The sequence below is a fragment of the Aspergillus puulaauensis genome, chromosome 2 (assembly GCF_016861865.1).
Source record: "Aspergillus puulaauensis MK2 DNA, chromosome 2, nearly complete sequence".
NCBI lineage: Eukaryota > Fungi > Ascomycota > Eurotiomycetes > Eurotiales > Aspergillaceae > Aspergillus > Aspergillus puulaauensis.
The window spans coordinates 750479-765552 of record NC_054858.1 but is presented as its reverse complement, the minus strand read 5'-3'; the positions used below and the strand labels follow the sequence as shown (position 1 = coordinate 765552).

Below are 15074 nucleotides of genomic sequence, written 5' to 3'. Positions count from 1 at the left end.
GGCTGACAGTCTGATGAACCGGGGCGAATCAGCCTGTCGATCCTGTCATCCGCTTATCAAGCATCCAGTACGAATCCAGCTCAGAGACGAAGGCTGTGAGGTGGGGAAATTGCGAAGTGATATCGCGAGGCTGTCGGGGGGTCGGACCAGTCAGCGCCAGCTCTCATGCACGATAGTTCACATGGCGCAAGAGCCAGGCGCTTAGTTGTCAAGGATGTTACACTAAATGTGCCAACTCACGACGTAATCAAGCTATGAAAGTCACTTGGCGAGGCTGACGACTACGAGGCTGCGATCGCGCTTTGCTGGGGGGTCAACACTCAGCAGCGGGGAATGTGATGTGCCCTAACGATCACTTCTTCTCTGATTCTGATCGCCTGCGACGCCCCATCTCTCTTTTGTAGTCACCGTTGGGCCAGAAAGCCATCCAATGTCTGCGACAGGGAAATCGGCGTTTTCGCGCGCGCTCGATGAATACGTCCAGTCGCGCCCGGCGAAGAGCCAGACACCGCAGTTCGTCCAAACCCTGCAAGACCAGCAGCGCGCTGGGCTGGCCCTCAATGGAGACGAGATCAAGAAGGATATCGTACATCTCGAAAAAAATGCAACGGACCGCAAGGCCGCTCAGACAGCACGCAAGATCCTCCGCCCGGTCGTGAATATGCTGTCGACTTATACCGGCGTGGTGGACACCTTGGTCCAAGCAGACCCCATGCCAACTGCAGTCATCTGGGGCGCTTTAAAAGCCGTGATTCAAGCCTCGTCGCGGTTTCTCGACTTATATGACAAGATAAGCGACCAGATCGACAGATTGTGCGCGCATATAGAGACCCTGACTGGGTACGAGGAACTGTTCGGGGACTCCTCGGCCATGCAAGAGCTCCTGCAGGCATCGTACGTCGGTATCTTCAGTTTCTGGAGACGCGTCGAGAAGGAGTGTAACCGGGGCGTCTCCAACCGAATGCTCAGGGCAGTCGTCCCATTCAGCACGGCCAAAATCGATGACCTGGTTGCGAGCATCGGTAGCACTGCGGACGACATGAGCCGGCTTATTCCTGTCGTGCAAGGTCGCCTCGACAGGCGCGAACGCGAGGATGCCGCTGCAGAACGTCGACTGGCAGGCATCGCTCGAGCGGACCAGAAGCTGCTTTCTCAGATGTACCAGGAAGACCTGAAAAAGCGCAATGAGGAAAGAAAGCTCCAGAGGCAGAAGGACGTGCGCGACTGGCTCCGTGGCGGCAAAGCGCTACTCAACGAGAGCAACTTCCGGCATCAGGATTATAAACAGCGCGCGCGAAGCCCTGGTACCTGTGAATGGCTACTGGAGAATGAGAAATGGAAGAGCTGGGTTGATGTCCAGTCCGCGGTCTCCCAACTGTCGATACGAGCAGCCCCTGGGGTTGGAAAGTCCGTCTTAGCAGCCTACGCTGTGAATGCTCTCTCTGGCATCAGTCCCGATGGTGCTGCTGTCGTCTACCAGTACTACACCTGTGATGACGACTTCACGGCTCTCCTGGTATACCGATGCCTTGCCGAGCAGCTTGCAAATCAACTGGGAAAGCACACTGCCAATATGCCCGAGGACATCCACACCTTTACGCAACAAGGCGGAACGAGTGCCCGGAGTGAAGATATCCAAACAATTATCAGGATGCTTGTTGAGAGGCTCCCCGCGACGTACGTTATACTGGACGGCCTGGACGAGATGTGCGAGACAGAGAAGCGAAGGCGAGATCTGTGCGATGTTATAGACTTCCTACAACAGCTGTCGAGTGCAGCTCCAAACCGGCTGCGTGTGTGGTACAGCTCGCAGAGCCGTGCTTGTCTCGACTCTCGATTGACCAGCATTCCCTCGATCGAAGTGACGAAAGATCTCAACAGCTCTGACATCGAGAGGTATTTGTCCATGTCGATTGTTGACCTGGACAGTTTAGAGCTCGACGAAGGGTACAGGAATCTGATCCTCCAGGAGCTGCGTGAGAAGGCTGATGGGTGCTTTCTATGGGCCTCCCTGATGCTAGACTCCATGTCCAATGCTATCACGCTGCAGATGGTCCAGCAGCTCATTGACGAGGGCCTTCCGGATAATTATGAACGATACTATCGCCGAAAGATGGAAAGCATTCAACCACCTCTCAGAGGATTTGTTTCGTGAGTCCCAATCCATACCCAGTACCAACCCATACATGCTAACACCATATTGCAGCCTACTGCTGGCCTGCATTGTCCATGCTAAGCGGCCCTTACGACTGGAGGAGCTCTGCGAGTGCACCGCCATGGCACAAGCAAAAGAGGGCCAGGATCTCAACAGCAACGAGAAGCTCGTCAGGAGCAGGGTCTTGCAACTATGCCAGCCCCTCGTGCAGGTCCACGAAAGCGAAACCGAAACAGGAGAAACAATATCTATCTGCACACTGACACACCGGTCCGTTCAAAGTTTTCTGCTTAAAAATCCGGACATCTTGAAAGATGGCCAGGATTCCAAGACGTACGCCCTCGATAGTAGGCTCATGGCGGATATATGTCTCAAGTATCTGCTGCAGCCGCGCTATGGCCAGTTGCTCTGCAAAAGGGAGGACACATATGTCGACATTCATGACAGCGATATCATGGACCATCATCTCCTTACCTACTCAGCAAAGTACTGGGACAGACACCTGGATAGCGTGGAAGCCTCACCCGACGTTTGCTCCCACGTGTCGAAACTACTCAAGAGTGCCCAATTCTTCACCTTACTGCAGGTACAAAGCCTCTTCGTGGAAGGTATTATCCCGTAAGATATCTCGCTTTATTATTTATTCTCACAGGCGCTCTTTTAGGTCAATTTTCAATCTGGCTGAATACGCTCCGTCCCTGGGCTGGTAAGCACTTCCGACGAGTCTTCCCTCACTGGCTCGAGAATAGTTGCTCCGAAACCTTTGGGTCTAATTATGAAGCATTATTGACTGAATGGGGGTTCTTCCTGAACGAAGAGGCCGGCTTGGATGGAGTCCACGCTGGTGAGATTGACCGGTGCTTCTTTGGCGCGCTGGGAGGCGACAACGTACTTCACAAGGGCCCATCCAGGTATAAAAGCCTAAAGTTCCTCGAGAATGAAGGCAAGGCTGTTCAGTCGCCGATCAGGTGTTTTGATGCCCTGGACGCGAGCGGGACCAAACTAAGGGTGGTCAAGATGGAGGGACTGTAAGTGATCTTAGGGCTGAAACCTTTCGAATTTCCACCCGGGCTGACAGTATCTAAAGGAGCACTGAGGACTTGGTGCTTACATGTGAAAGCTGGGATCTAAATGGTCCACAGGGCCAGCTCCAGGGAGTCCAGTGGTTCCGCGTCTCATCAGAGAATTGGTCTCTGTATGAATATCCCTTGTCCAAGAAAGTCTTCGGGCGTCCGGACTTGGTATCATTCAGTAGCGACCTCCAGTATATGCGCATTGGCTCTCGTATTTTCATGCAGGACGAGGACCTCGAGTACAAGCCGCTCCCTATTAGCGAGATATACTTTGATGAAATCGCCAGCAAGGACAACTTTGTGGCCCTCACAACAAGACGACCAGTCGATGCAAAGGACATTCAGACCCCAGAACAAGCAGCCAGCGGAAAACCGGTTGACTATGCGGAGATCAAAATGCAGGACCTGAAAGCAGAGATGAAGCTGCTAGATGAGATAGCCGCTGCAACTTCCCTTGAGTCCACCGTCTCTACGCAGCCAACGACTACGATTACAACCGATCGTGATAGTGACGAGGTATCCAGGGCATCGTCGGCGTCTTCCGCTGTGTCGAATGGTCCTGATGACGTTGAGTCCACGGCAGACAAGAAGAGTTGGGCGGATAGCTCGAACACAGACAAGTTGCTATTTCCGTCGTCGTCTGGGTCCGCTGGGAATTCAGCATATACGTCATGGAGCGAGGGGTCAACCGAGCATTCATCTGATGATGTCGAAGAGGAGGACGACCAGTGGAATGATTGGCATCAGAAGCTGAATCCTGAAGAGTTGGATCTTGAAGAGCGTGGAAGCCTGGGGAGTGATAACCAGTCATTCGAAGCCGACATAGAAAGCGATTTCAACGAGTCTGACTCTGATATCCCCAGTGTCAGAAGCGGTGCACATTCAATCAGAACGGTGAGTGGTTCTGACTCTGCACCAAAGGCCCCATCCAGTTCTTACACCTTCAGCAAATACAGCGGCTCCGAAGGCGATAGCGACGGTTCAGAAAACGGAGATGGAGCGCACCTGCAAGAAATGATGCTGGGAGGAAGAGCCGCAAGGGTTGACGGGAGCAAGAGGACCAGCATTCGTGTGTATGATGCCACCAGGCCGGAGTCTGTGCCTGTCTTCCACTACAACGGCTTCGTCAAGGGAGCCCTATTCGACTCCCCGCCAGCGTTCCATCCAACAAAGTCTCTCCTGGTTTGGCCGCTGGGCGACGGACAGATCCTGTTTGCAAATCACCAGGCGAACACTTACTTTACGCGGCAGCTGTGTCGGTCAGCATACAACACTTGCCATGTCTCCATCAGGTCACACTTTTCCTCTGACGGACAATATCTCCACTTTGCGGCCCTGGAGGCCGGTAAGGTCCAGGGTGAGGGTAAGCAGACTGGCGAGGACAAGAAGACCGGCGCAGAAGAGGGGCCTCCTGTCCATCTCAAGCTACAGGTGTCAACGCACAGGCTGTCCTCTCGAAAGACCGCCAGCAGTCCGCCGCGTCTGATATTCCGCACAACGCTTGATATCGGTGTCGTCTCCAAGATCCCTGTATCCAATCTCCCATTCTTCGTAACCTGGGCCGACAGGGAGCTCTTCCTTTTGAACCGCGGACGCACCCTCGACGTAACCAGGATTCCCTTATTCCGCAGGCCAGAACAGACAGGGTTGAGCATTTGCTCCCTCAAGGATCCCATCTACCTACCACGCTCAACCGAGTCCCGGAGCATGCATTTCGTTCCCGCGCCGGAGCCCTCTATATCTGAATCCCCTGCCGATAGAAAAAGGGCCAAGCGGTTTGCGTCTCTTATCCTCGGCTCTTATTCTAGCTCCCCGACTCGCGAAGTGTTTGTCCCGAAGGCTTTATGCGACACACCAATCGCTGTCTTCCTCCGCGAGAACAGGGATTTGGTCTGGCAGTGCAAGTCAACTTCGGCAGAGGCAGAGGAAATGCCGTTAGTCAATTCTGCCTGCGGGCGGCTGAAGGGTAAATTCGAGTCTTTTGACCTGGAGGAGGACTGTGATATTGTACCGTATTTCTTCTGAGAATGCCACACATTATTCATAGTATTACTACGCAGTAGTGAGCTTCATTAGAGATTTTCGCTGTCTGACTGTACGCCTGAGCTTGAATATCAAAGGCACGAAGGAAGGCAAAGAATTTCAACTGATACTCCACTGGCTCAAGGACGAATGGACCTGGTGGTATATCTTTGATGTACGTTCTGGCATACCGTAGGGCATGAATCCCAATTCTTTCATCTGACGTTATGGGGTTATCCTTAAGTTCCTGGATATTTGGCATATCGTTTAGGAAAGGGAATCTCTCATAAATTGAGCTTATATATTAATAGAGATGCACTGCTCTTTTGTTGGCTAATGAATAGTTCTAAAGGATTGATCAGGTGAAGATCAATATAGAACCCCTAGGCCTAATTTACTGTTCGGTGTACGCTTCCTATACACCGGTAGTTTATCGCCTTCAATAATAACCAGGCGAATGAAACTTTCCAGTGCCACAGCTATCAGTGTCATCCCCCGCGTTTATCCTCGCCTTTTCCCCATGCTTTTCTGCTTCAAATTACTGGGGCCCAATGTATGTACGGTTTATATATTTCTGTTCGACCGAGCAAGCTTTTACTCACTCGCTCGCCTGGGACAGTCGATGTTTCAGTACTCACATGCTAGCGCCTAAGGAAGAACGCCACGGGCCCCGGCGATTGGCGGGCTTCTCCAAGCTCGACAATCTTCGTGGGACAAATCCAGACGTTTCTATCCCTCGGAGGTAGTGATCGGTGAGATGCCAAACCGCCGGGACCCGCAATATCGGCGTGGCAAGCCCGAGTCCGTTCGGCCTTTGATTGAATGCTCCGAGGTATAGAATATAGGGCACTGCCGGTGGAATGAGAAGTCAATTGGATTGGCAAAAACATCATAAATTCTTAGGCATCGCCTGTGCCGACACCAAACTAATTCAACCTTTCATCAGTCATTCTGTCCACCGCCAGCTCATCATGGAATACTCCCATCACTTTAATGCGGACCGTCTGTCCACGCAGGCCGAGATCGACGCCGCAGTCTGCATGCAGAACCTTTCCAATTGGATGCCCGCTGTCGACGAAATTCGCACCTGGCCTGAATACTCCAGACAGCCCCTCAGAACGCTTCCCAATCTTGCACGCAGACTTGGAATCCAACAGTTGTTCATCAAGGATGAGAGCAAGCGCTTCGGCACCGAGCTTGGCTCCTTCAAGGCCCTTGGTGCTCCATATTCGGTCTATAAGATCCTTGCGGAGGAGGTGCATGCAAAGAAGGGCGTCTGGCCTTCAGCAGCTGAGCTACGAACTGATAAGCATCATGATATCACTCAGCATATTACCGTGTGTGTCGCTACGGATGGTAACCAAGGTCGCGGCCTAGCGTACGGCGCGAAGATATTCGGCTGTCGCTGCGTCGATTATATTCACAGCCATTGCAGTGCTGGTCGTGCTCAGCGAATGATGGACCTGGGTGCGATAGTCATCAGGATTGATGGGGAATATGAGGCCTCGGTCGCCCGGGCTAAGGAAGATGCCCGCATGAATGGCTGGTACTTCGTGAGCAGTACCTCCTGGTCCGATTTCGATAATGACGTCCCCCAGCAAGTCATGAACGCCTATATGGTTGTCTTGGAAGAGGCCCTCGCTTTGATTCCTGAGGTCAATCGTATCACTCACGTATTTGTGTGTGGAGGTGTTGGTAGCATCGCTGCGGCCATCTTCCAGGGTTTCTACACCAATCTCCGTGGAACCTTGAAAGCCCCAGCGAGGGTACCCCGATTTGTTCTTGTTGAGCCATCTGAGGCAGACTGCTTGCTACGTAGTGCTAAGAACGGCGAGCCCTGTCAGTCGCAAGGCTCTCTGCACACTCTTATGGCTGGGTTGGCCTGCCGGGCGCCCTCTCCAGCAGCATGGAAAATCCTTACTTGGTTGACCAGTGATTTCCTGTCGGTTCCCGATTCAGCCGCGATTCAAGGCATGCAGGAACTGGCCTACGGTCGAGCGGGCGACGTCCCTGTTGTGTGTGGTGAATCATCGGCCGCTACCATGGGTGTAATGGTGGCGTCGGGCACAGACCCATCCCTGCGAGAGAAATTGGGATTAGGTGCAGACAGCCAGGTTGTACTTTTTGGCCTGGAAGGCGCTACTGATCCTGAAATCTACGAGTCCCTGGTGGGCAAGTCTCCCGCCGCGGTCTTTAAGGCTCAAGATCGCTTTGCCAGCCAGACTCCTGCACCCTGATCGCTCTCTCAACGCCACGACTTAGGATGATGCTGTATTATGAATAGCAGAATACAATCGACTTTTATCGTGTACAACTTTTAATGGATATATAACAAAGAGTTAGTGCTAGTATGAACTTTTCCGTGATTCGCTGTTTCTAGCCTGGAAAAGGTGATCAAGCGTATCATTGGTCAGCTCGCATTCAGCTCTGTGTAGCCAATCATGGCGCATAAGGGAGGGGCCGAAGGAAGAACTTCGAATCAGAGCCTCCCTCGCTGGTGGGTCCTGCAGAGGGTGCCGCTCGGCCATCTACCGATCCGCCGAGGGCGTGCGAAAGGCTAGCCGCTATAGGCTAGGGCGGATCCCGGCATCGAGTGAGTTGCCCCGAACCATATGGTACGGCTCGTACTAGTGGGTCAGTGTAGGGCGTGCTGTCTCGTACGTATGACTATGGACTCAAGAGACTCAGTAATCAACCGCATAGATTTAGCGAGACACAATTTGCTCCCTTTACTTTTCAAATTACAACATTTTGAGATGTGCGTGTCCATGATTTGTTAGGCAGACACTCGCAGAGCCGAATATTTGGGAAGCTGCATAACTTTGCAGTACTGCCGAGGACTTTGCCTTGTCTGCTATTACACCCGCGTTGCTCTCGCCAGCAAGATTTGGCGTCTGTCCTAGACGAAACCCTAATGTCCAACTCCACGAATGCGCCGCGTGTATGGACGGCCGTTGAAATGTCCAAGGTAACTCGAACCTTTCTTTTTAGGTGGGGCTTTGGGATGTTAATGACAGAAGGTTGACAAAATATATTCGCAGAAAAGAAAAGCCTTCATCGTTTTGGCCGGCACGATATTTGCTTTCAATGCTTCCCTTGGCACGTCACTTCCTTCCGGAGCTTCGTCAAACATTGGCGAAGCATTTGATGTCACCGAAGATGACCCTCGCATGACTCTGCTGAATTCCCTCTATGTCCTCGGCTTTGTGCTTGGTCCATTGTTTTTCGGACCTTTGAGCGAGTATGTTGGTCGCAGACCAGTCCTAATCGTGACGTACCTTATATATGTGCTATTCACGCTTGCCTGTGCACTATCGCCGAACTTGGAGGCTTTACTAGTGTTCCGGTTCTTCTGTGGTGTGGTCGGATCGGTCCCGAATTCTGTTCTGGGCGGGCTCTACAGCGACATCTACGATGAACCTGAACAGCGTGGCAACGCAATGGCGCTCTTCTTATTCACGGCGATCGCTGGTCCTATGGCCGGACCTTTATTCTCGGGCTTCACAGTCCTGCTCTCGTGGAATTGGGTCTTTTATATTGCTACGATCGTTGCAGGCGCCGGGGCTCCCATTATTATGCTAATACCAGAAACATACTTTCCCGTCCTTCTGAGAAGGGTAAAGGGAGTCAGGCCACAACTGAACATGGAACAGTCTCATCAAGCTAAAGCACAATTTTCGGCTAGAAAAACTTTCCTTCGACCAATTTCATTGCTACTTAGAGAGCCCATTGTTTCTCTGACGTCTATATACCTAGCCGTGATATATGGAGTGCTGTTTCTCTTCTTCCAGGTCTATCCAATTGTATTCGAAGGTAAGCGGAAAATATAATTGCTCTCTATATTCCTTTGCTGACCAACTTGGGAGGTCTTTATCGCCTTCCCAGTAGCGTCAATGGGCTGGCGTTTATTCCGAGTCTGTCCACGATCACCTATCTTTAGACTCCGAAAAGCTAATGCGAGAACAGTGATATTCGGTTCGTTCCTCGGGTTTTGTCTCGTATTGATCTACTCTTCATTCCACTCCAAGTCTTTAATGGCTGGTCAGTCATGGGCTTGGATTGAAGAATACCGTCGACTTCCACTTGGATGTGTCGGCGCCCCAATGTACGTATAAAACATAGTATTGGTTGACGTCGCTTATCTGAATATCCTAAACAGGATCGTCATCGCTCTTTTCTGGATAGGCTGGGCGTCCTATTCCTCTATTCAACCCGCTTTGCCCATGATGGCCGGGGTTCCTTTTGGATTTGGCTATATGCTGGTCTTTACGGCAATGCTGAACTACCTTACGGATGCATACAAAGACCAGTCTGCATCTGCACAGTCGGCTGCTAGTTCTACAAGAGCTATCATGGCTGTCGCTCTACCGTTCGCGGCAGACCCGATGTATAGCAAGCTTGGAATTCACTGGGCTAGCTCCCTGTTAGGATTCCTGGCGTTGCTCCTAACTCTTATACCTTTCGCCTTTATAAAATATGGCAGGTTGATTAGACAAAAGAGCGGGTTGGTTGTGTAAATGTGGATGAAAGGGGATACGAGGAAAAGCAGAAAAGCAAACAAATAGATCGATCTTTAATGAATTCATTCTTTAGCTTAATCAGGATGTTTATGTTTATATGATGGAATTCTGCACCCATTCCTGGAGAATCCTTCCGACATTTGAAGAGACGAGCTAATTTTGATCCCCTCGGAATCGAGCAAGCCATTCATGATTGTCTGCCATAGTTTGGTTCCATTGATCCTCGGAATCAAACAATAGACATCTGGCCTCTGATTGAAACATTTCATCTGTAGGTATAATACCTCTGCTCATCATATGTTGTGCGTAGTGGCTTAGATGGCGAGTAAGTACTTCGGTATAGGAGTCCAGTCCAGGCTCATCCAATGCCGGGGTGTTTTGTATTGGGGAAGGGTCCGCCTTAAAGGGTTCGGGGGGTATTTGAGCTTTGCCTGCTTCATTCTCAAACCTGGCCCGGGAGAGCATCTGGGAGAGATGGTCATTTACGGCTCTATCTGTCGCAGAGAATGGGACGAAAGTTCGCGATTCGAAATCCAGTAGATAAGGCGGTACACTATGTGTGATTTGCGCAGCAATCTCAGGCGGGAATTCATGATCACCTTTCCAGTGTGCCATTGTACAGCCTTTTCGAAAGTGGGATGTGAGGTGGTCGGCTCGCTCATTCCAGGTCGACATTGTGTGGTTACAGAAGCCACATCGGGAGGGAAAGTCCGCAATGTTACATTTCCATTCGTCAATAAGTGGGATGGTGCCAAGGTTATGAAAGAGTCGTAAGTGCTGAATCAGATGATCTTTTCTTCTAAACGTCGGTTTATTCTGGTGCTGGCAGAGGCCATGGTTGTGTCGCTCAAGGTGCTCTGGTGTTGGGTCCAGCTGGTTGCAATACGCACAATGGGCGCGGCCGGTGGAGGGCAATATCACAACACCACCAAATGGGGCGCAAGTCCAACTCTCCAGATTCAAGTGGAGGGACTTTTCGTGCCGCACCCAGTCGTATTTGCTCTTGAATTTATCACAACAAAAGGTGCAGCAGAATATCCGCGGGTTATTAGCCGAGCTTCGTTTCTCTCGTTTTGCGCCACTCCGCGGCTTCCGGGTTGCCGAAGGGTTCTGATTGCCAGCAACCTGGCTGTTGTTTGACAAGGCAGACCGATTGGAGCGGTTAGAGTGACGAGATGAGGCAGTGGTAGCGCTTTCCCCACTCGTTGCAGAGGGTGCTCGGGATACCGAACGTCGGTGCTGCTGAAATGCATCGGTGGCTTTGGGGTCAGGAGTATAGGGTCCTTGGTCTGCCATATGGCCTGGTGGAGGCGTCTGCAGGGCATTTTCGATGGCTGACAAGCTGGCAGCCTCGACTTCAGGAGGGGAGTTTTTCCAGCGCTCCAACGGATCTGTGAGGTTGCTGCCTGGAGGTATGAAAACAGCATTTGGCTTATAACCAATCCGCTGTACCTTGTACTGGCTCCTGCGTCGTGGCAGCCCGCGAGAGCTTCGTAACGACTTCGATCCTATTGAGGTTGAGCCGGATTGCGTAAAATTAACGGTTTCATCTGTCAAAGGCGTCGCAGGCCCGATGTTCTCATTATATGACTCATAGTTCTTGACTAATTGACTGGGAGAGATTGATGCTGGAAGAATGTCGTTCACCCAGGGATGGCCAGTGTGTTGTCCAGAAACCAGGCTGGCACAGTCGTTTTCAAAACCATCCAGATCAGCATGAATTGAGGGCGCGGGAGGGCGTCGAAAGGACGAAATAGGAACATCGCCTGGGAAGTGGTCGGCGGTATCATGAAGAGTGTCGCTTCGCCAGGAGGCCTCGGGTGGAGGCATGAATGGATATGCGTCTTCAGCTTCCTCGACATAAGCGAGGGGATCATAGAATTGGGGACAGTCGCTGTCTCTCGTGACCTCTGATGTTATATTAGTGGATTGATGAGCCAGTCGAGATGTGCAGATTGTACTTTGTGCCTCTTGGTGCTGCGAATCCATCTTCCCTAGCCGCTTGCTCTATCTTATCCGACACCAACTATGGGAAAGCCACTGGCAAGTACGATAATGTGTGTCCCTTTAATTGACCAATCTTTCTGGTTGTTGTAGATAGTTGGACGCCGGGCACTGTGGCAAGGAAAAGTTGAAGCGGGGTGTGTTAACACGTCACCGCCTGCCTCTTGATATTCATACTATTAAATGTCAGGTAAGGTCTGCTGGTGCTTCTTAAGTCTAGTTAGCTGAAGAATATTCTATAACAAGTAAATCCTTAATATTATGAGTCAAGCCGAAGCAAGGTACTAGATACTGGATACATAATAGAATCGCCGAGGAACTTGTTATGGAACTCCGCGGGAGCCCTATATCAACTCTGCCTCAGATAATATAGCATGGGAACTTAGCCTTAGTACTAGGAGTTACGCAGTAATTTCTATGAGGTATATTAAAACCCTCATAGCTCTTATATTTTAGTCGCTCAGCTATTCTATTACATATGTAGTATATAACTCAGCCCTCAGTTTCACTCAGCATGGAAAGTAATGACAGGATCTTTTCTTGTTTTTCTAATAAAACCTTGTAGACCTTCACCGGTTGTTTCTAGTCTTAGGGGTGTCTATGGTAGTTGTTATTGTCTCTCAGAGATCACCCTTGCCCACGGGTGCTGCACGCCCCCATACATCATATCACTCAGCCATCCTTTGAGCCTCCCTGTAATTTCGGCTGGCGTTCCGTCAGGGCCAGTGGGGATTACGATATCTTGTCCGCGGTGATGAATGAGTGAAATCGGAGTAATAAACCACTTTGAAAGCATCATTTGTTAGCTTTGGTCGTCGACCAAGTTTAAGGACGCAGAACTTACAGCTGTGCCAGCGGCAAACACTTCCAGAAGACGATCTTCTGAAGCTGCCTCCTGGATCTCGGCGATGGTAAATTTACGTTCCATAACCTCAAGTTCATCCCCTAATCTCTCCTTCGCCAAGTCAAGGCAACTTCTCCGAGTGACACCATTCAAGATCAGCTGGTCGTCCAATGGAGCTGTGATCAGCTCTTTCTTGCCATCTTTGCGCTTCCAAACCACAAAGAAGTTGCTCCCGCCTGCCTCAGTGCAGTCGCCGGTAGGGCCATACAACCATAGAATCTGATGATAGCCTTGACGGTAGGCCTCTTGGGTGGCCTGCAACGACGGGCCGTAATTCGCGCCAACTTTTGCATAACCGAACCCGCCAACCCATGAGCGCACGACATCATCCGGATTTGTCAAGAGTCGCTTGCCACCAGCTGGTTGATCCATGCGAGGCATATATCCAACAATAATATAGAGCAGAGCTGCCGTTGGCTTTGCAAAGCCAATCTGGGAATCTATTCCAATCATCGTCGGGCGCACGTATAAAAAGTCTCCGGCGCGATCCTTGGGAAGCCATTTTGCACCGTCCACCGAAAGCAAAGCATATATTAGTTTTTCCAGCTCGTCCGGGTCGAATTTCGGGAGGGAGATTCGCTGAGAGGACATCAAGAGGCGTTGAGAATTGCGGTCGGCCCGGAACATTCGTAGCTTGCCGTCGTGTCCTCGATAGGCCTTGAGTCCCTCGAAACATTCGTAGGCATAGTGAAGGCAGGATGCGGTGGGGAGAAGGTTGAACGGGCCATACGGCTTGAGCTCTGGAGTAGACCAGCCACTGTTTACCTCCCAGGAGGCAACAAGCATATGGTCGGTACAGATAGTTTGCTTGTGTTTGGCCAGGGTTTCGGCATCGGGTACCTCTCGAGGTGCGGTGGTATATTCATATCTCAATTGAGATGCGTCAAGCGGCTGCTCTGATTCCATCGTGCGAGCCTAATGAGTCATAAGCTGGTACTCGGAATGACTGCGAGTTGAAAATCTTCAAGATCAACGCCAGCCACAGCTCGCTTTTCAGATAATTAAATCCATCCGCCATCAGCCAGGGCGTGCACTTGCACGCCCTGTGGGTCTAGCAAGAGTTGAGAATGTGCACGCCCTGCTGGTGGGTCCGGTGGATGTCTCGGCTTTGCGCACGGAACGCCGACCCACGATCTACGCTCACCCTACTCAACCATTGTCATGGCACCAAGCTGCGAAACAATATTGGGTCTCAAACAGGGCATCGGAGAGTCTGCCCACTACAGGCTGATCGTACAAGGGCATCGGAGACATATCTTCATGTTACTACTAATTACGAATTCAGGCGATTCAAATCATATCGCCCATGGACCAGTATAGTCCTGCCCCTCCGACATGATCCCAAAGGACACCCAATTGAGGCAAGTTCTGTGCGCTTTGGGGAAATGCTTCAGCTGAAGGCTCTGCCAACGCCATGCCCGATGTCATCAAACGTTCTGGCTGCGGGAAAGGCTCCACTTCATTAGGGAAGGTAGTGTGGCTGGTGGTGTTGGGTTCAAAGCTTTGCGCTTCTGTACCGGGCACGCCAGTTTAGAATCATAAGGCCCTCCGCAGGATAGTCTGGATATTTACGAACTATTAGGCCAAGTAAGCTGGATTTAGGCCACGCAGAAAACGATTTTACCAACAAGTAACCTCACATGAAGACCATCTTCATTGAGAAACACGATTCTGACACAGAGAGCCATGACCATGACACTGACCAATGTCATTTATATACCTGACATGTTTACCAACATCGTCGCTGCAAGGCTGCTCAAGAACGCAGGATACATCTGGGGTTTCGACAACAACGCCATCAAGGGGGGAAAGAGAACTCTCTTCAAGCTTAAAGACCATTCCTCAGGTATATGGTTAGTAGAGCAACCAAAGGATGACAATTACGCTTTTAAAACACAGAGACCCGCAACTACACGTCTTCAGAAAACAGATATGGCCATCTGGCATCGAAGAGTGGCTCATGCATACTGCATGACGATAGCGTGCTCTAGAGCTAGTACGGTGACTGCAGGAATTTCAATCATTAACACTTATTAAACAGTCGAGATACCAGAAGCATACATGCTCTGCCTTGTTACTTGGGGCGGCCGCATGACTTGAAACCTTCAGGAGTCATTATACTACTCTATTTTATAGATATATTTAAAGAAACAGTGATATTACTTCAAGTAATCTCTCAGCTATTTAATACCCTCCCTTTGTATAGATCATGATATAGTAATTATATAATAAAGAACTAGTTAAATATACTTATAGACTAAAGACGACGCTATACTTTACCGCGCAGTAAGGCTTGTATTCTAACAAGGGACACTACATATATATTACCATGCATAACGAATACACCTTGAGAGTGATTGTCCACAAGCGAAGGGCAATGAGTGGGGAATAGGGAA

At 50.6% G+C, this 15074-nt stretch overlaps 5 protein-coding genes across 5 annotated transcripts; 3 read left to right on the top strand and 2 right to left on the bottom strand.

The window, feature by feature from the left end:
• Positions 1-430: 430 nt before the first annotated feature.
• APUU_20324A (uncharacterized protein) lies at positions 431-5253 on the top strand (the record flags this gene model as incomplete). The annotated part of the gene is made up of 4 exons (XM_041698953.1): positions 431-2151; positions 2207-2763; positions 2820-3183; positions 3243-5253. 4 exons carry the CDS (start codon positions 431-433, stop codon positions 5251-5253), a joined length of 4653 nt encoding a protein of 1550 aa, XP_041552086.1.
• A 968-nt stretch (positions 5254-6221) lies between these two features.
• On the top strand, positions 6222-7487 carry APUU_20323A (uncharacterized protein; the record flags this gene model as incomplete). The annotated part of the gene is made up of 1 exon (XM_041698951.1): positions 6222-7487. The coding sequence occupies one exon, from the start codon at positions 6222-6224 to the stop codon at positions 7485-7487; it is 1266 nt and encodes a 421-aa protein (XP_041552085.1).
• A 677-nt stretch (positions 7488-8164) lies between these two features.
• On the top strand, positions 8165-9080 carry APUU_20322A (uncharacterized protein; the record flags this gene model as incomplete). Its single annotated transcript, XM_041698950.1, has 2 exons — positions 8165-8218; positions 8292-9080. 2 exons carry the CDS (start codon positions 8165-8167, stop codon positions 9078-9080), a joined length of 843 nt encoding a protein of 280 aa, XP_041552084.1.
• Positions 9081-9923: 843 nt separating this feature from the next.
• On the bottom strand, positions 9924-11759 carry APUU_20321S (uncharacterized protein; the record flags this gene model as incomplete). Its single annotated transcript, XM_041698949.1, has 1 exon — positions 9924-11759. The coding sequence occupies one exon, from the start codon at positions 11757-11759 to the stop codon at positions 9924-9926; it is 1836 nt and encodes a 611-aa protein (XP_041552083.1).
• Positions 11760-12384: 625 nt separating this feature from the next.
• On the bottom strand, positions 12385-13584 carry APUU_20320S (uncharacterized protein; the record flags this gene model as incomplete). The annotated part of the gene is made up of 2 exons (XM_041698948.1): positions 12385-12558; positions 12619-13584. The coding sequence occupies 2 exons, from the start codon at positions 13582-13584 to the stop codon at positions 12385-12387; spliced, it is 1140 nt and encodes a 379-aa protein (XP_041552082.1).
• Positions 13585-15074: the final 1490 nt, after the last annotated feature.